The 22,061-nt window shown below is 35.5% G+C and overlaps 1 protein-coding gene across 2 annotated transcripts in view; it reads right to left on the reverse strand.

Annotated features, from left to right (window-relative positions):
• The window catches only part of CNN3_3 (Calponin-3), a 41,513-nt gene that overhangs the window by 7,016 nt on the left and 12,436 nt on the right, over positions 1-22,061 (reverse strand). The window contains exons 4-8 of one of the 2 annotated variants that reach the window (XM_012939825.3): positions 17,125-17,156; positions 12,164-12,294; positions 8,831-8,933; positions 2,462-2,599; positions 934-1,141 (exon numbers count right to left, since the gene is read on the reverse strand). In XM_012939825.3, coding sequence (XP_012795279.2) covers positions 934-1,141; positions 2,462-2,599; positions 8,831-8,933; positions 12,164-12,294; positions 17,125-17,156 — 612 coding nt within the window. The remainder of the gene's footprint in view (positions 1-933; positions 1,142-2,461; positions 2,600-8,830; positions 8,934-12,163; positions 12,295-17,124; positions 17,157-22,061) is intronic. The other variant, XM_051218133.1, reaches the window with a different exon arrangement.

Below are 22,061 nucleotides of genomic sequence, written 5' to 3' on the forward strand. Positions count from 1 at the left end.
ATTAGTTATGATATAACGACAGGATGAAAATATTTCCATTTACCGTAATATGATACTATAATATGATAACGCATCATATGCTTGTAGTGACCTACTTTTACCAAGAGAACGCGATTGATTTAATGGAAACAATCATCATTATAACCAGTTGTACCAGTGTTTGTTTTACTGTGCTAAAGACAGCCATATTACTGCTCCATTATCTTTCGATTGTGACATTGCACGAGTTCTGTTACGCTCGGTAACCACGCTTGTACTCCTTTGGCACGATCTCGGTATCCTTTCGATACCACGAGATCGCCAACAAATACATCTCGACTACAGCCATCAACTGCCTTCTGATATTTGGCTTACGGGGGATTTTATCGGTTAACCGGCAGGTAGTCTTCTTGTAGTGGTGTTCATAGTCAATCACGACTCGACTCCACGCTTCAATTGGGGAGTACAAGTGGAATCAGCGGACAGGAGTACGAACATACGAGGTCACAATCTGCGGAAAAAGTAATGGAGAGTAATGGAGGAGGAGTAATATGGCTGTCTTTAGCACAGTAAAACAAACACTGGTACAATTGGTTATAATGATGATTGTTTCCATCAAATCAATCGCGTTCTCTTGGTAAAAGTAGGTCACTACACGCTCGAAATTAGATTACCACTAAACTGGTTCATTTGATTAGGACGTTGCTCATACACTAAGTCCATATTATATCAGATGCATGATTCATAACCAAGTATAGAGAGCCAGAACATACTTTCCTCTACACAATTACTATACACAAACAAGTTCAGAGTAGAAGTCCATTATGGAAAAGGAAATCACACTAAAGGATTAGTAAGATTATGCCTGTCAATCTTCACTTAATAGCCAATCACATTTTAGTTTCCTCAAACTCCCAATGATTTACTGAATATAAACTAGATTTAATTTATTACCTTCTGGTGTCATATCATCACATCGTATATCAGCAATATGACGTTGAGCACCAAATGACATTCCTTTTTGTGATGCTAATTTATTTGTTCCAGCTTGTAAACCAATAATCCCTTCACCAGCACGTAATTTCTCTTCTGTCCATTGACGTGGTTGTGAATAAGTAGGTTTTGGTCCACAAACAGGACCTTGAAATCCATTACGTTGACACTATACATAAAAACAAATAACAAACAATTGTCTATAATAAAGAATTCTCAGTTCAATTATAAACAAAATTCAAGATAGAAGTCTTCTATCTGAATTTTGTGCTGATGATGTTGTTCAGAAGAACAATGAAAGCTCCATGATCAAAACATCCAGCTCAGAGAACAAAACTCCCTGTTTTCTAACAACAATTATTTACCATTCATATTGATCAATAAGTGTTTATCATTACTGTTTCCTTCCATCATATCCCTATGTATTAGTGATTATATTTTATATGTGAATTACATAGTGAATCCCTCTCATTTCTTTAAAGATTATAGTAGAGAGGGGGGAAATATAAAAAACCATTGTGGTGGTGATGATGTTTAAGTGTAATTAGATTCGTAACAGATGGCATACATTTTATTAAAGTAAGTACACATAGTTAAACTCCGCCTGTAGATCTTCTAGAGTTACTGCCGGTCCCAAGCCGGGGTAAAGGAGGAGGGTTGGGCATGGGGTTAGCTACCCCATCCCGTAGAAAACTAACTTGCTGAAAAAACGCTAACCAGGAACAATAATTCAAACCATTTTAACTCTGCTCTGGGTGTTAAAACATCTACATTTAGAAGAGTTATGACACCCCATAGTGAAAGTCGAGTTCATTTGGAAGTCACGAGGCTGATGCCCCATCTGACAACCAGAGCAACCCCTAATTTAGGTATATGGAATATCCACCTCATAAGTAGAACCAAATGAAGATTATAAACCAGTATGGGGAATTAGGATTATGATTCACAGTTCATGGTTAAGGTTAAGAATTAATTTCAAAGTTTTCATCATGAACTGACATCAACTAGATTGCCAAAACGCTATTTAGTCAAATAAAATGGATGAATTTCTCGACAAAATCCAAGACCCGTTATTCCAAATCTGATTAGTTTTTCCATAAATTATAGTCACAACAAAATATCTGTAAGAACATACATCAAATTTGAGGATAATACAGTAAAGATATTGAAAAAAATTAAGTTTTTATCAAAAAGACTGATAGGTCCTGGGTTCGAATCTCTCAGGGGGGCGGGATCGTGGATGCACACTGACGAAGAGTCTCACAATAAGACGAAAAGGCCGTACAGTGCTTTCAGGTTTTCCATGGTGGTCTAGCTTCAAATGACTCATGATTTCAATCAATCTCCACAACAACTAAACTGAAAAAGAATAAAGTTCCTCGGTGTTCATTATCTGAAAAGATCATGAATACATACTTCTAAGAGGTTGCACATAAGAACGACAATGATGTTCAATGCATTAACTAATCCAAAAAAAGTGGAAACCTACTTCAGTTCCTAATTGTAATAGAGTAGCTAATACTTGTGCCATGTTTCTTGCTTCAAATAAATCAACAGTTTGAAATAAACATTCACGTGGTACACCATATGCTTCGGATAAATCAAGAAATCGTTGAATATTCTCCATCTGTAAATAAGAATTAATAAATAAAAGAGATAATTGAGATGGTGGGAAAGATTTTTAGTTCAGACGGATGATTTTGATGGAGTTCTGTTCTCAGAGCTCTATGGTTTGTTGGTGAAGCTTTCATCGTCCTTCTGAACAACATCAACAGAACAAACATCATGTAGAAGTGGAGACATTTGAATACTTCACTTCACACATGGCCATGTGAGAGCATTTGGAAAGGAAGAGTGGACTCTCTCCACCTTTGGCCGTACCAGGACATTTAGGGATGTCTCATACGGATACGAAACAACTCTTCAACTAACAACAATTTCTAATCTTAAATAAATCATTTTATTTACTAACTGGTTGCTAAGTGAATGCACAAAAATGTATCCAAAATAATAAAAAAAAGGATTTTTTGTAAAAAAAAAAAAGAAGCCAAGATTCACAAGATTTTCACATTAATTTTTTTCTTTCGGTTTCTATGTTTAGTTTGTTTATGATTAAAAGTATTTTTCTTCTATAAAAAAAGTAAAACAAAAATGCACCAAAAAAATTTTTGTAAAATCATCTACCTAACTTTCATATTAGTTGCCAACACAAATCTCCTTTTTTTTCAAAAGGAGATTTGTATTGGAATGAAGAGAAAAATAAATGAATTATCGTCTACACCAAGGGATATATTGTGCATATATATATATAGAGAGAGAGAGAGGGGGAGAGGTGTTTGTATGTATGGATGATTATGTAACTGCATTTTCTGACATATATCTACACACACACACACACACACATTTATATGCATTTCCATAATGATAATAATAAGACAAAGTATTACTTTTGATTTATTTATAGGACTAAGTATACTTGTATGCACTAATTTCCATTATTATAGTTTTACACCATAACAGAATTGAGGGAGAAAGTGGAATAGATGTTACCATGATATACATTCATTCTATTATTCTGTATTAAATAGCTGATAATAATAACTAAGATAAATTCAATAATGACACTCATTGATTTCCTACTTTCATTGGTATCATTCAATTAGATAGGTTATGATTATATTGTAGTAATGCACACTAGAGTAGGTAGTTATAGTTCTTCATATACCATATGTCTTTTAGGTACATTTATGATAGGTTGGTTGTATGTATTAAACTATAATGTGAACTGGTATTACATAAATGTAATTCAATCCTCATCATTACATATATAGAATTGTAGGAATCATTTGAAGGAAATGTATTTGACCTAAATTTTAGCATGGATTTATACTGCTATGTAGGTTATAAGTGAATGTTCAATTTGTCTGATTATTAATGATATTAGAATTGGAATTTATGTTATGTAACATTCATATATATAGATGATCTGTTCAATCTCTATAAAAATCTGTTCTGATACTAAATAGCATATGCTCAATAGTGACTGGCTTCAAGCTCGACCGTAGCTGCCACTCTCTCCATTCTTGTTTAACTTTGTCGTTGATGTGCTTTTAGAGATAACACTTTACTCATCTGAATTTTCAAGGGTTGAACTTCTACCAGAAGATTCACTTGCTGACTTGGAATATGCCGATGACATAATTCTATTCGGTGAAGACACTGACAAAATGCAGAGTCTTCTGACCACTCTAAGCAACAATGCAAGCATGTTCGGAATGCGATTCTCTCCCTCGAAATGCAAAATGTTGCTTCAGGATTGGGTTGCATCGACACCCGAACTAATGATAGGGAGTGAAGTAGTTGAGCGTGTCGATCGCTTCACTTATCTTGGGAGTCTGATCAGCCCTTGTTTTCTGGTGTGTGACGAAATCTCAGCAGGGATACAGAAGGCTCGACTAGCTTTTGCTAACTTGCGTCATTTATGGCGTAGGCGAGATATCCGTCTACCAACTAAACGACGTGTTTACTGCTCAACTGTTCTGTCCTACTTTATGGCAGTGAAACATGGCTGGTAAGAGTACTGAATATTCGTAGGTTACTAGTATTCAATCATAGGTGTCTTCGAAACATTGCTCGTATATCCTGAGACGACCATCGAGTAAGTAATACAGTTGTTAGGAAACGGGTACTAGGTAAGGATGGCAGATCAACTGACAAAGTAGTGAAACTTGATCAGTTGAGATGGCTGGGACACGTGTTACGTATGCCCAACCACCGACTGCCCCAACGTGCGATATTTTATGGTGTAGGAGTAGGTTGGAAGAAATTTAGGGGCGACCAGACCAAAACATGACACAAATCCATGAAGTCACTGACAAGTGGACTGAACCATGTTGGTAGGTGTAGACTACCTGGGTGGGGACCGCGAGATGATAGCAACCGATGGTTAGAGACGTTAAATGACATAGCTCGAAATCGTTTGCAATGGCGCAGGTGCATCCACTCTTTGTGTTCTCCCAAATTCTAATCTTCTGAATTCTTCATGTCCCGTTTTTCCTCTTTCCAAATTTATTTCACTGTATTATACTCCTTGAATAGCATCTTCAAACCCTAATCTTTCCGATTACTGTTTATACTTTTACTACTTCTACCACTATGGGATTTGAATCGACAACTGCACCTCCATGCTAATGTGGTATGACAACTCGAACTGACAAGACAAAACTACATTGGTATATAAAATGAACACTCCATATTGCCTTGTCAAGCTGGTATCTACTGTGACAGATTTAAGAATAAAACTAATTTACTAAAGATATCGACAACCTTCATTGAATACTTCGTAATTAGAAGATTTCAGTCATTTCTCCTCTCCATTTTGTGTGTAAGTGTTATATGTTAAATTGTAATCTTCTTAAAAGTTATCATTTTAAGCCTTATCCTTCACCTGTATACAACTGACGCTAGTCTTAACAATAAAATAACACACTGTAAAGTTTCTCTCTAATATAGCAGTAGTTTTAGGTTATTTCTCTCAACACTTTAGCTCTTACATTGTTACTGTAGTGTTTGCTACTAATGTTGACAGATGTAAGTCGTATACATCACCAATCGAATGTGAAGCGTCTGGAGGCAAAAGGTTAAGAAGATTGAAGAAAAGCAAACGAGAACACAGAATGATTGCTGTGGAAATGAAGGAACAGTGAAGTCTGAGACGATTGATTGACATTTTGCAAATGAAGGATTTACTGTATGGTTCTCAGATTTTACTAAGAGATTCTGTAATGTTGTATTCAAATACATTCGATTGTCCCTGCTTTATGTTCTTATTCATTACAGTACTACAAAAAGCTAACAAATGGTAATGTCAGTTCATAATCTATCAACATAATATTGTATTCAACCCCTTGTGGGATTGTGAATGTACACTGTTACTAAAATATCCTATTACTATGATAAAACAGTTATTCAGTCCTTTCAGGTTGTTCACATTTATGGTATAAATACTGCTCGTAAAAGTACTGGTGGGAAGACACCCAGGAAACAGTTAACTATTAAGGCAGCACGTAGAAGTGCACTAGCTACTGGTGATGTTAAGAAACCTCATCGTTATCTTCCGGGAACAGTTGCCCTACGTGAGATTCATCATTAACAAAAGTCCACCGAGCTACTCATACGCAAACTACCCTTCCAGTGTTCGGTCTAGGATATTGCGCAAGACTTCAAGACCGACCTACTTTTCCAAAGTTCGACAGTTTCTGCCCTTCAGGAGGCAAGCGAAGCCTACCTTTTTGGCTTTTTCGAAAACACTAACTTGTGTGCCATCCATGTCAAACATGTCACTATTATACCAAAGGACAAACAACTGGCTCGTCGAATCCATGATGAACGCACCTAAGTCGACCTATGATACGACTGTGCTATGAGAGAGAACACTGAAGGAAGTGTAAGGCTTGAGACCAATCTACGGACTAGCGATATTTATATTTTCATTGCATAATTATTAGATAGCTGTATTATTGTGTTTCTATATTCACCTCATTGTTATATTCCAGTGGACCTACTAACTATTGTATTACGTTTGACTATTCCTTAATTCTTCCTAATAAATTATGTACTACTTCCTTCGCTTTTAGCCACTTTTAGTAAGATTAAAGTATCATTTCTTTTTTGAGGAACTTTTTGACCAGATAGTTAAGCGTTAGTGCATAAAACCGAAGATCCTGAGCTTGATCCTCTCTATCGAATTCCATACTGGGACAAAATAGCTGTCAAGTACATCCGTGTATTCAATGGTTATTTAGTTCATGATATCATTAACAATCTAATGTTTTAATGTTTGAGATCATAAGTCAATTGAAGCTAGACCACTATGGAAAACCTGGAAGCACTGGACGGCCGTTTAGTCCTGTTGTGGGACTCCTCAACAATGTGCCATTTAGTGCGTCCAGGTTTTCCATGATGGTCTAGCTTTAGTTGACTCATGATCTCAACTACTGAAATTACTATAATATCCACAAAAAACCCTTCTGATATGAATGTAATGTTTGTTTAGATAGCATTTTAAATTAAATTTAATGCTTTTTCATCATATAATTTTGGACACTGATAATACAGTAATGTATTTAGGTGTATTGTGCAAAATAAAGGTAATAACAACGAACAAAGATAAAGTAAACATCACCTAGAAGATAAAAATTGAAGAAATTGGGTTAAAGAATACAAAGAACAAAGTAACCGCCTACTTTGTTTACATCTACATGAACACTAGTCAACTGCTAAACATTATGGTATCACATCACTTATAACAATGCGACATGAAGGATTGGGAACATAAGCTCTGGCGAGCAACAATCAAAATGTTGGACAGGAAATACAAAGAAATACAGAGAATATTTAGAAGTCTGAGACTCAGGTCAAGCATTAATCAATAGGCATATGGATAGTGACTTAATCAATCAATTAATCAGGGGGAGGAAAAACGCCTAATAAGATCAGAGATCATATCAGCAAAGAAAACAATCAAAATAGATATACAGCACAGCAATTATAATCAGTAACCAAATAAAATTGCAGGTCAACATAACAAGCTATTAGTCAATTATAGAGGACCGTAAGTCCCAGTTTCGATTCCTGAGTGTTGAATCGTATGTATGCACCGCTTAAGAGTTCCACACTACGATAAAACAGCCAGTCAATGATTCCAGTTTTTCAGTGGTGGTCTAATACTGATCAGTGAATGATTTCAATGAAACTTTAAAGAAATCCTGACGGCTTATTTCTCTTTGAAGTACATGTTGACAGTGTTATCCAAAACAAATAAGTTTTAAAAATAAACTATCCACCTTCAGGGGAATTCTGATTAGAGAAATTAAAGTTCAATGTCTTATCAATAAATTTTACTCACTTTGAAAATGATAATTTACGACTGTATTTTCATAACCACATTTAAATTTATGATAATATGAATATCATCAGTTTGAGTGTTTTTATGGAGATTGTGGAGATCACGCAACTTCGTGGATTGGTTGAGGTTAGACATTAACACCATTGAATGCTGGCTCAGTGGTCCAGTAGGTTAAGCGTTTGTGCGCGAGACTGAGGGCTCTGGGTCCGAACCCCGCGAGCAGGACCGTGTTTGCGCACTGCTGAGGAGTCCCACAATAGGACGAAATGGTCGTCCAGTGTTTTCAGGTTTTCAATGGTGGTTTAACATCAATCGGTTCACGATCTCAATCAAAAACTTAACAATCTCCACAACCCCTAAACTAGTAATTTAATAGTTGGATTCATGAGTCGATCTAAACTAGACCACCATTTAAAAAAAATGAGAGTACCGGGTAGCCATTTCATCCTAGTGTGGGACTCTTCAGCAGTGCACATCCACAATCCCACATGCGGGACTCAAAGAAATGATCTTCTCTCTCGCGTATGAACTCTTAACCTCCAAACCATTGAGCCGACATCTAACGGTGTTGAATTTGGATCGGTTAAAGTTATACATTATCACCGTTATACACCGGCTCACTGATCTAGAGATTAGGCGTTCACATGCGAGACTGAAAGTCCTGGGTTCGATTCCCGCATGTGGAATCATGAATGCGCACTGCTGAGGAGTCCCATACTAGAACTAAACGGCCATCTAGTGCTTCTAAGTTTTCGATGATGATCAAACATTGATCCATTCATAATATCAATCAAAATCCAACAATCTCCATAACCCTATACTGGTAGAATGAAATGTGTCTATTAACAATCACAAATAGAAAAAAGCAGATAATCATATGCTATGAATCCTTTTCTTTTTTTTAGTGAATAAACTAAACTATTAACAATACTAGTCAGAAAAATTTCTCACTTGTTTAAATGGTGCAGTTCCTGTGTTTGCATTTATCGGTCTACGTATTGTTTGAGCTTTTGGTGGTAAATTCGGTGTACGTTCATATACAGCATTGATAAGTCTGTAAATTGAATGTTTAGAAGATAAAGTAGTAATAATAATAATAGTAGTGAAAGTACAATCTCTATGTAATGACATGGAGACAGGTATCTACCTCAGTACAATGGAATATGGATCGGTTGAAATTAGACATTAACACCGTTAGATGCCGGCTAGCTTAGTGGTCAAGAGGTTAAGCGTTCGCGCGTGGGACCGAAAGTCCTGGGTTCGAATATCGAGGGGAAGGGATTGTGGATGCGTACTGCTGAGGTGTCTCACAATAGGACGAAATGGCCGTCGAGTGCTTTCTGGTTTTCAATAGTGTTCTAACATCAGTCGGTCCATGATCTCAATCAAAAATTCATAGTTCATTTGATTTTAATTGTAACATGTTTTATTGGTCAAAAAATTAACAAAATGACCCACAGGCTACTTTTCATTCATATTGGTTGTTTGGATCTTCCCATTAATGTTTAATATTGAGATTGATCAGTTTCTTTTTGGTATATGTGTATTCTGTGAGGACTGCCTTGATATTACCAATAAATCAAAAGCATTAAAGCAGTGATGGATAGATGGTAATTAGCAGTGATATCCAGGAAGTGCGCTTCGTCCTATTTGGGACTCGTCAGTGACCTGGATTCCACTGCTACCCACCAACCATCACTACTTAAAGTGACTAGTTGACTGACTGATTCATCTTTAGTTTTGTTGAGAGAGATCATGATATTCTATAAAGAAGCTACTTCTACCAATCTTTTCTAGTATATTCAACGAAACCTGACAACCCAGTAGTCAGCAAGGATATCATCATTTGACTGAAGGTCAAAATGTGCACCTGGTGTAATTAGTTGAATTTAAATTACGGACGATAACCTACTATATTTAGACAACTCTAGCACAATGGCACTTTAATGATGACAACATTACACGAATAAGAACAGAGAACATAAAGACTTTTTAAGACAGTTTTTATGTCACAAGTAATGACAACTTAGCAACTATCGTATTATACAAAGCAAAATGACCAGTAGAAACGGGTTGCATTTACATGATATTAATGTATCATTATAGAAGTGAAGTAAAAATAATTGTTTCTTTGACAACTTCACCTGCTCCTAATATCGATTTTTGGGTCAACTTCAACTGTACCATTGCATTCTTATTCAACTGTATAAAGGTATTATGCAAACCCAGAGACTTAAAAATTCTAAGTTCAATCGTATATAGGATTGTATCCATGTATCAATGATTTAAACTGAATACTAGAACGAAGTAACTATGCAGTATTCAATTGCTTTTCAATAGTTGTCAATTTGTTGTCAACACATAATAAATAAATCATCCAAACAAACCATGTACACTAAAATAAATAAGATGATATTTGTCACAGAATGATCTCGGTTGATAAGAGGGAAACACTGTATCCCTCAACAGTGCATATCCATGATCATATAGAGCACTGAATCTTAAACCTTCAGTTATCAGTACGGGCGTTTAATAATAAAGTTACTGAGTTAGAATCCAGTGAATCATTTTCATAAGTTCACTTAGTTTGTGATATAGTGTGACGATCATTTGTGAGGACTATTTCATTCCAGACACATCTGGACTTCACCAGTCACGATTTCTCACTAGAACTTCTGGCAGTTTCCTACGAACTAACCTACAACAAACGTAGTGATTCCAATCGCTTACATATATGTTGTATTTGACCACATATTGCTATACTATTCAATTGTATTAGGATACCAAAATTTCGATCTTATTTCACGTGAATGAGGATTGAGTTTGAATAAGTTGCCAACACAGGCGATATTCAAAGCTCTTGTAACATCCAATCGTGTTTGTTTTTAGATAGAAGTATATATCCTTATTGTGAGAAGAAATATACTCTGTTGACAGGTATTTCATCATCTAATATTCTTTCGGCTGAGCAGAAGCTGTCAGTCAGTCACATTATACCACTAAGTGCCATCTATTTATTCGTAAAATTCCAACTCGTAACAACGATCCAATAAGGTAAGGCTGAACCAAGGTCAGATCAACTCATAGTGTTGAGAATAACATTTAAAGTTTGATAGAATTAGTTGATCGTTTAAATAACAGGCAGAAATAATGATCATTAATATGGACTATAATATAACAACACTTAATTAAACAAAAACATAATGAAAAAAATTCCGCCGTAATCACCATCCACTGAATACATCTCAGTCCTACAGAAGGTCAGTCGCGATCTGGACAACTCAATGGTAACATCTCTTACTGTGAATCTGAGTGACATATGATCAAATCCGTCAGGGAACATCAGTTCCCTCAAGATTACATGTACACCTTACTGATAAGTGCCAAATAGAACGAAACTCGGGTCTAGGGAATTCCTATTAACTATCTCCAACCACTATCTTACATTCTCCTAGTGGTCTAGGGGTATGATACTCGCTTCGGGTGCGAGTGGTCCCGGGTTCGAGTCCCGGTTGGGCCCGTACTTCCTGACCGTTGTTACTACCTCGACGTGGTGGTCGGGCTTGCCTATCGTGATGACGTGGCCGAGCTATACTGACTGGAACAACCGTTCCTCAAGGTCCTACCATGTCAGACAGGTCGGTTGAGGAGCGGTAAGAATAAAAGCAACAAACCCAAGGTTCGAAGGCGAAGTCGTACTGCTGACTGTACAGAGGTGTGACAGTAGTAAGATGTTCCCTTTAGACAACCAGCATGACAGCGACGCTGCCTTCCCACGAGGAGGGTGGGGTTAGAAAAGGTCGACCCTAAAAGTCCACACCTCACCCTATCTCACGGATATCCGTCTCCGGCAGTAAGGTCTCAACAAGTACGGAGCTAACACAAAAATTACCCATAAAAAGGTCGTGTGTGATCGACCTCAAGCAGTCGTCCCTTGGGCACTGCGGTCACGTTCTCAGGTCACTAAGACCACCTCTAATCCAATTTCCTTTTCAGGTACCTCCAGAAGAACCCTTCCACGGTGTGGACAACCGGGAAGTGATAATCGCCCTCATACTTCTAACAGCACTCAAGATCACTGTATTTATAAGACCTTACATTGACAAATATCATAACAACTTTATTTTTAAGAGAAGAACAATAGGTCAACTAATTGAATATATATACATGATTAAGGAATTAAATTTAATTATCAGTCTATCTGTTACATCATAAGTAATTTGATGTAATTCATAATAAGTATACAGTGATAACAACAACAACAATAAACCCATTCTTCCTTACTCAACAAGTATTTGACCATTTTTTAATGTTCTTTGAACATTTTCACGTCCAAGAGGAATATTTTGTCCAGTTAATTGTTGTATCCATCCCATCACTTGACGTTCTGCATCTGGATCATATCTACTATTCAACTGAAACATGATACATTAAAAATACAAAAAAAAATTGAGGGAAATTTGTAACTTGAATAAATCGTATTGTGATAATGTTACATTCTTAAAGTTGAATAATTGAATTATGAATTCTTCATCATCAGTGTTAATTCTATATTGAAATGTATTTTTTTCAATGATTCAACAAGTTAAATAGATCCATTCATTCTGTGGTGAGACTCTAATTTATAGACGACGAACGAATTCCCTGTGAATCGATCGTACGTTAGCATTAAGCACTGAAGTTCGCGCTGTAACCTTGAAATCTCTAAAAAAAAAGCCTCTGATTGGCTCGTCCATAAATTAGAGTCTCACCGGTTCTATTCCCGTAGAATGTTTCCTTATCAAATGTAAATGATATTTGTCATGATTTTGGTGGAGTTTTGTTCTCTGAACACGTTTTTTAAAGTAAATAAAAAAATTAATAAAATATAAATTAATGTCTGATAGATTAAGAGTGATGGTGAGATGTCTATACTCCTCCATGAGAGATAACAGAAGTAAGGAATACTGAGTCAGTCAGAAATCGTTTAAATGACGAGTTCATTAGTTCACAGTATATAAGAACAATCATTACTTTTTTAATGTTCAATACAAATGAAAATATTCAACATTTTTAAACATTTTACACCATTCGTTTAGTATTATATTGCTGCATATACTTACCTACTTACTTACGCCTGTTACTCAAAATGGAACATAGGCCGCCGACCAGCATTCTACAACCCACTCTGTCCTGGGCCTTCTTTTCTAGTTCCATCCAATTCTTGTTCATTCTTCTCATGTCTGTCTCCATTTCTCAGCGGAACGTGTTCTTTGGTCTTCCTCTCCTCCTTTGACCTTGAGGATTCCATGTGAGGGCTTGTCTTGTGACGTAGTTGGGTGCTTTCCTCAATGTATGTCCTATCCACTTCCAGCACTTCTTCCTGATTTCTTCCTCCACTGGGATCTGGTTTTTCTTTCCCACAGTTGGTTGTTGCTAATAATATCCGCCCAACGGATCCGAAGTATTTTGAATAGACAACTGTTAATAAACACTTGTATCTTCTGGATGATGGCTTTCGTAGTTCTCCAGGTTTCTGCCCCATACAGTAGAACTGTCTTGACATTTGTATTGAAAATCCTGACCTTGATGTTGGTTGACAGTTGTTTTGAGTTCCAGATGTCCTTCAGTTGTAAATACACTGCTCTTGCTTTACCGATACGCGCTTTCACATCTGCATCAGTTACTGCATATAAGATTATGCAATTTCTACTAAGAACTCTATTTCAATCATTTATACCCTATGAATACACATTTGTGTAGTAACTTAACTTTCGGAATAAAAATGAGAAAAATTGACATTTACTAGTGAAAACTATGCAGTTATATACAATATCTAATCAGATCGTTGATCGGATATCATCATCCGCAACAGCCTACTATGGGAGAGAACAAATCAACTTCTAGCTGAGGAGGAAATTAGGGAAAAATATTGAAAGTGCACAGGATATACATTACGGAAATCATCAAACTGCATCACGAGTCAAACATGAACTTGGAATCCTGAATAAAAACGGAAAAGAGGAAGGTCAAAGAACACACTATGTCGAGAATTGTAAGCAGACAAGAAAAGAATGAATACCAACTAGAAACGACTGGAAATGAAGTGTCCATGACAGAGTTGGATGGAGAATACTGGTGAGTGACCTATACTCCTCCACGAGGGGTGACAGCCGTAGAAAAGCAATATATATGTATATATATACCAGGAAGATTTCAAGTTCCTGGTCTTTGTTAATTAATGTTAATTTCTATCTTGTAATAAATGATCACCTATAGTCCTTTTTTGACTTCATATTCCTGAATATGCCTCAATATTACGTCATAACTTGGGATTGCTCATATTTCAACACACATAAATCATAAACAGAGTTTAAACCTTGGACCATAGAGGCTTTCAAAGTTTACACTACTGAGGAGTTCTCTAATAGAACGAAACGATTGCTAATACTTGTTTAAATGAGGTTAGTCCGTGATGTGCAACTACAAATTCAACAACCTTCACATAACCTTCTACTGAAAGAGTGGATTTACTGGATAAAGCGTTGACTTTCCTTTATTATTCATATTTCCAAACTGTATAGATTATACTCTGTTATCACACTACCCAGTCAAATGGATGTTTCATTATAATGTGAATTTAAAAGTTGATGACATTTTAAACAATCACTAAGTGAATAAGTGAAAATGACCATTCAATCTTTCTGATACATCAACTAGACATATACACATCCTGATGAGATTCAAACTTCAATACTACTCAATTTCAATGTGTTAAGTAGTTTCTAGATAGTTAATAATAAAATATAGATTACGTCTATCAATATAAATAGCATACATCACATTAATAACTACTCATACAATACATATCACATATTACCAATCTTCTTGTTTTAGAACCCAAGATAATCAGTCGAGTACTTTCTTGAACTTAAGACTCACTTGATTAGATCCATGTTATATAAGTTTATAGTACAACATAAATAATATCACATTATTTACACATCTGCTCACTAGTGACTGACTTCAAGAGATACTCCTGGAGTTCTAGTGAGAAGCCGTTACCACTGGAGTTCAACCAGGTCTGTTGTGAGATATCAGCTCACTGAAGACAATGATGTGCGGTGGCGCAACTTTGTGCATTGGTTGAAGTTAGATATTAACACCGCTGGATGCCGGCTCAGTGGTCTACAGGTTAAGCGCCTGGAGCGAGACTGATAGGTCCTGGGCTCGAATCCCGCGGGGTGCGGGATCGTGGATGCGCACTGCTGAGAGGTGCCACACTGGGACGAAACGGCCGTCCAGCGCTTCCAGGTTTGCCATGGTGGTCTAGCTTCAATTGACTTCAATCAGTGAAAATTTCTAAAATCTCCACAAAACCCCTTCTGACATTTAAAATATTCTTGTTATAGAGTTTACGAAATAGATTTAACAAGGATTTCCAGATAGAGAATGATATGACAACAGTTAAGTAGATGTATCAACTTAGAACAATGTCAAAATAGCACAAATCAAGTAATTTATAATTTAATAGTTGAATTCATGAATCAATTGAAGCTAGACTACCATAGAAAAGCTGAAAGCACTGAATGGCTGCTTTGTTTTAGTATAGGACTCCTCCGTGGAAGTGCAGATCCACGATCCCGCCTCGCGTGGTTCGAACTCAGGACCTACAGGTCTCGTGCGAGAGCGCTTAGTCACTAGACCACTGACTCGGTACTAATGTCTAACTTTCAACCAATCCACGAATTGTATATTAGAAGCATATTTGTACTAACTAGTTGAAGAATAAATTTCAGAATATCCCATTTTCATCTACTTGTTCATTCATTACACTGAATAGGTGATTTCGTTACTATTTTTGGATTGTATAATAATATGGGCCCATAACTCCACATAATTGAATCGAACTCAGATACTATACAATTCATAATCTATCATTGTTCATATTAGAATATTGAAACCATTTAAATAATGTAAAGAAGATCAATACTCGAATTACATGGTGATTTAATTAATCTACCCATTTCCTACTATTCAAACGTGTTTCTTCCTAAGTCAGTCAGCTACAATGTAAGACCAGGGACAAGTAAGCATCAGTCAAAGTTGCTATACCTCATTAGTACAAGATGATCACCAAATTCATAGTAGTAACTTTAATGGTAGTAATATATAAAAGAAGCGTTGTGTATAAGGATATAATACAGGAAGAAAGAATTAGTTGGTAGAATGTAAGATATAAAGCAAATTTAATCTCATAGTTTAAGGGAAGACAAAGAATGTATACAGCTACACCATTGTGATCGATTCTGAGCCATATCACCAAGAGTCTCCACTCATTGGTTAAGGCAATCACGCGGACCTCAACCAAGTAGTCGACATTTATCAACATGTCTAAGACCAGCAGTTAGTGACTTCAATCACTGATGCCACATTGTGGTTTGGCCACTCCTAACTTTCTTCCATCCATCTCCAATACTAATCAGTGTTGCACGTCATGGTAATCGGAGTTCAGGCATACACAGCACGTGGCCCAACTATCTCAATCGATGAAGATTCACAACCTTATCAACTGATTTACTGATTTACACTATTCATATGGTTAAACCCATAATTGAATACCACTGAAATCAAATGGTTTTAAACATTAAACACAAGTTTAAACAACTATATACATAGAGAGCGTACACAATGTATGATACATCCATTGAATTACATTTCCCTATAAGCAAAGACTACTTTTTTTATGGGATCCGTATATATTACTGATTATAAACGAGAAAAGAAATATAAAATACACAAAGAATATATATTACATCAAATAATTATAGAGAAAAATGAATGGTGGATAACAGTGGAATACAGGATGCGTATTTCGTTTCATTTTGGACTTGTCAATTGGATGTACTAATCATGTCCTAGGGTAATATTCACTCTAGAAACTGAAACCCAATACCGTTAGTGCACATCAATGTGATGGTAACTAAAGCGAACCGTATTGAATTCAAGTTAATACAACAGAGTGAACATCAACTCTGAGATGCAGGTACATTCAGCTGACAAGTCCTAAATAGGACAAAGTGTCACGTAGCCTAGTTTCCACTGCTATCCATTATCATGTTTGCGAATTAAGACTATTTCAAGGCACATATATGTCAATAAGAGAGAAACACTGATCTATTCCAATATCTTAACACATCGATTGAATGATTCAAATAAACACAACAATACCAAGTAATGATAAATAATGATAGAAAATAATTTACCTTTCTAGAAATTGCTACATCAATTCCAAAATCTTGTATACGAGTAGCCATTATGATGATGATGATGAGGAGGAGGAGGATTAATGATGATCAATGATAATGATAGAAGGAAGTAACTTGAAAAGTGAAATTCTAACACAAGATCAAATAGTTAAACAATTAAAACTTGATTAAAATGAATGATCCTATACATTTGTCGTTAAGACTAATACATACAGACATACATACATACGTATGCACGCACACACACACACACTACACATAGAAGCACATATTTTAATGTAGGGAACAACAATATCCTATAATTGATTACTATAATACACTTTTTAGATTGGTGATTTAGACATGTTCAACAACTACATTACAATAATCTGATAATACACAGTAGAAAAATGTGCACTATAGTGAAATTACACCAATTGTAACTGTAAGAATTTGAATTACATCGTCCTCCCTCCCCCCCTCCACCCCGTGCGTGCCATTTTTTCATACACAAAAATGAATTAATATTTACATAACGGAGATGAAACCTCCGTATAAAATCGCATACATACACACATACATGATTACTGGTTAGAGGCCTTTTTTTGTATCAAGATTATTTTCTACAATATGAAGTTGCTGACCCTATGCCCACCCTAGGCATATGGGTTTAAGACCGGCAATAGTTCTAGAAGAACTACAGGCAGAGTTATATATTCATAATTAGCTTAGATATGATTACTAAAAATAAATCTTTTCCTTTAATTAGATTTGTGTCCATTTAAAGATGTCTTATGGTGCTACATATATGTTTATATATATATGTGCATGTGTGCCAAATATTAACCAATCATATGAAAGTATACTGATTAGTCTTTTAAATTAACCAATCAGATTATCAGTTTGAAATAAAACAATGAAATAAATTCTCAGACTAGAATAATCAATAATATCCTATTACTTGGAATGACTGTCCACTATATGACTGCTATCGATCAAGTGTGATAGAACCGAACTGCGTATTGTCTTGACGTTATCTTTTCCTAACCACAAAGAGAGGTCTTCACTAACTCTGGTTCAGTAGCTTGATTTCTATTGTCGTTACGTTGATGACACTTTCATCAGTGCCAATCAGAACATTAGAAAAGTTCAACTCCTAGAACTATTTTAATAACAAACATTCTACAATTAAATTTACATCTGAAGAAGAAATAGATAATAAACTACATTTCCTTGACGTTTTGTTAAATAGAAAAGAAAATGGTTCTATCAGCAGAGGTGTATATAGAGAAAGTTCTTCTTCAAGTCAATACACACATTTTTTTTAAGCTTTGTGCCTCTTCATGATAAGAGAAACTTAGTCACATATCTTGCAAATAGATATGTTCAGTTGACACAATTGATAAGGAATTAGAGCACCTTTATAATATGTTAATTGAATTACGTTATCCACAGGGTTTCCTGAAGAAACACTTACGTGTAACAAGTAAGAAAATAGCGACATCAATGGTTAGTGAGAAACCTCTTTTCTTGAAGCTACAATTCAATGGTGATTTAACTAGTGATGTATCAAATATCAATTCCTGAACTGTTACCATTTAATTAGTGATCACTCAATATGTTATCGTCAGGGTAGATCAAGAATTAAGAAAAGCAAACTTATTGAAATACTTTATGCTGAGAATTCTATATTCTATCATAAACTATAATATCGAATAAAGTCATTAATAATAATAATAATAATAATAATAATAATAATAATAATAGACTAGTACTATAAAGTCTGGTCCACCAAGGTGCTTGGTACCTGTGTGGTTGAGCCACAGGATTGAGCTGTACTATTCAGATTGTAGCATTAAAGCCTATACGGTGTCTGGTTCTCTTGTGAAATGGGATTGAGCTGTACTGCTCGGATTATAAAATTTAAGTCTGGACGGTGTTTGGCTCTCCTGTTAAACAGGATTGAGCATTATTGTTTGGGTTGTCCGGATGGTGTCCTGTTCTCTTGAAAACCAATCTAAAATTACTCTGGCCCAAAAGGGTATATTATATAACTGTGTGAACTATAAAGTCTACATTCTACTCAAAAATAATGATGAGCAGTATGAAAAAAACAAACAAACAAATAAATAAATAAACAAGTATTGATTTAATATTACGTAATAATCAATAATTGTTTATCCATTAAAACGATTCATTAAAACAAAAGTACTTTCCTAAAAGTTATATCCTTCAAATTAGTTCACTCCCAATGAAATTTTCTTCAATTTTTACAGTTTATTTTCAAAAATATGTTTGTAGGATTGAGAATTACTATTAAAAGTACACACACACACACATATACAAACATAAACAGACAAACAGACAAACAAATTCTTCTATAATTTTATACATATTTCTAAAATCTAGAACTGACCAAAACTATGCCTTGGATACTTACTATGGATACCTAACAATTTCAAGTGTACAGGTTTACGCACACACGCACACGCGCGCATCTCTGTGTGTACACACACACACACACACACATAATTCAAAAATATGTAATACCAGAATAATAACAGGGAATTTTTTATAAATGGATAAATAGTTTACTGAAACTGTGTCCTATTTAATATGGATTATATTTACTGTTCTTTTTTACCTTGGTGACTATTTAACATCTTCTATTATCCATAAACTGTGTTTTCAAAAACCAATAAAAAATTGTTTTTGAAAATAAAGGAAAAAACTGAAATCAAATGATTTGTTTTTTTTTTTTGCTCTTTCCCTCTTCCCCCCTCTCTCTATCTCGTTATCGCTTAAAAGGTTATGTAATCTTTGATTGAAAGTAGATTAACTGAAATAGTAAATTGTTTTTCTTTTCTTTTTGAAGAGAATAAAGCGAAGGTGTAGGGAGAAGTGAGGGGGGAGCGAAGTAATAAATGATAATAGATAAACTAAATTGAATTAGGCTAGTTATTTTTTTTATTATTTAAAAAATGGTATTCTGTGATAAACAATTTGTTTCAGAAGGGGTTTGTGGAGATTTTAGAAATTTCACAGATTGAAATCATGAGTCAATTAAAGCTAGAACACCATTGGAAACCTGGAAGTACTGGACGGCCGTTTCGTCCTAGTATGGGACTCCTCAGCAGTGCACATCCACGATCCCACACCCCGCGAGATTTAAACCGAGAACATGTCAGTCTCGCGCGCTAAGCGCTTAGCCGACTAGACCACTGAGCTGGCCGGCTTCCAACGATGTTAATGTCTAACTTCAACCAATCCACGAAGTTGCGCCACCGTACACGATTGTCCTCAGTGAGTTGATATCTCACAACAGACCTGGTTGAACTCCACTGGTAACGGCTTCTCACTAGAACTCCAGGAGTTTTTCCTGAAGTCAGTCACTATTTTATATAAGAAATAGAATACAATGTAGTTGTATTATATAACTAATGTAAGGAAACTATGTTTCATACTTATTTGTATCATGTTTTATGTATACTAAGTAACCAAAATGTTTATTTATTTACCTGTTTATTATTATTATTGCAAGTATATTGCGAGGGGGGAAGGGAGAGGGGGGGAGATTCGTGAAATGTAATTCTTTTATGCGTAAATCAGAGTAAAGAAGAAAAAGACAACACGAATCATCTGAAAGATCCGTAAACAGGGGGGGGAAATAAAATATTCCCAAAGTTGAACCAAGTTAGAATTACATGATTTTTAAGGATGACAGCTGCAATCAATTTCTAGATTGTTCTTATCCAATAAGAGAATAAGATTGAAATATGTAAACAGATTTAATATAATTAATAAATCTACTGATTTTTTGGATTTGTTGAAGTTAGACATGAACAACGTTAGATATCGGTTGGCTCAGTGGTTTAAACGTTAGGCGTTCATGCGAAAGATTCATAGGTCCTGAGTTTCAATCCGGAATGTGAGATCGTGGATATCCATTGCTGAACAATTCCATACTAGAATGAAACGGCCGTCCAGTACTTCCAGGTTTCTCATGAATTCAACTATTAAATCTATTCATAACTCCTACAGGTTACTCCGCTTATAGATTGGAAATCATTAAAAGCACCCAAACAGATTTTAAGAGTTCATATGTTATTAATAATTAGGGTTAGGCATTATGCATAAGGAACAAAGGTTTATGGTTGAAATATTAATCAACAATTCATATGTAGCTGTAACTATATGCATGAATGCATAAATGAATTTTGCTTAAAAATACAAAAGATGCTATCTGATTAGTTCATTCATAAAATGTAATGCCACAAGGTTGAAGTATGTTCCAGAATACTGTTCGTGATCAACATCGAATGATAGTATCGATTACCCTGTAATATACAATCTAAAAAGACAGAATTAAGCATTTCATACACTTAACACTATTATTTTTTATTCAATGGTAACAAATGATGAATTTTCTACGGTCATCTCGTCATATATGAGATTTGAACTCTGAGCATGAATCAAAAAGCTACATCCTCGATCCTGATTGGCTCATTCCTAAAGTATACATTTCCCAAAAATCATTGTAAATGAGGTGAGAATTTCAATAATAACAAAATAATACGATAGGATCAAACATCAAGTTGTGGGGCCCTTTATTTTTGTCGTCGTTTAGATCGGACGATGTTTTCGAAAGGGCTCTCCACCTTGGTGGCCCGAGATCTGACTCCAAGGAGATTGTAATGATGAATGTTGTTGAAATATATATGTCGCCTATCCTCGTATATAATCATCGACTTCAATCGCGTTAGTCAATAACGGATTTAGATAAGTCAAATAACGAGAATCAACTTTTGAATACATATATTTTGTAAATAAAGCGAATGGAATGGAGAGAAGAAAAACGACGCAGAGTGGAGATGGCGGGTAAGCCAACCCCCATTTAACCAAGCGTTAATCAATATTTATAGTTACACAAAATTAAGTTACAGACATGTGATGAG

The sequence above is a fragment of the Schistosoma haematobium genome, chromosome 7, assembly GCF_000699445.3.
Source record: "Schistosoma haematobium chromosome 7, whole genome shotgun sequence".
NCBI classification, from domain to species: domain Eukaryota; kingdom Metazoa; phylum Platyhelminthes; class Trematoda; order Strigeidida; family Schistosomatidae; genus Schistosoma; species Schistosoma haematobium.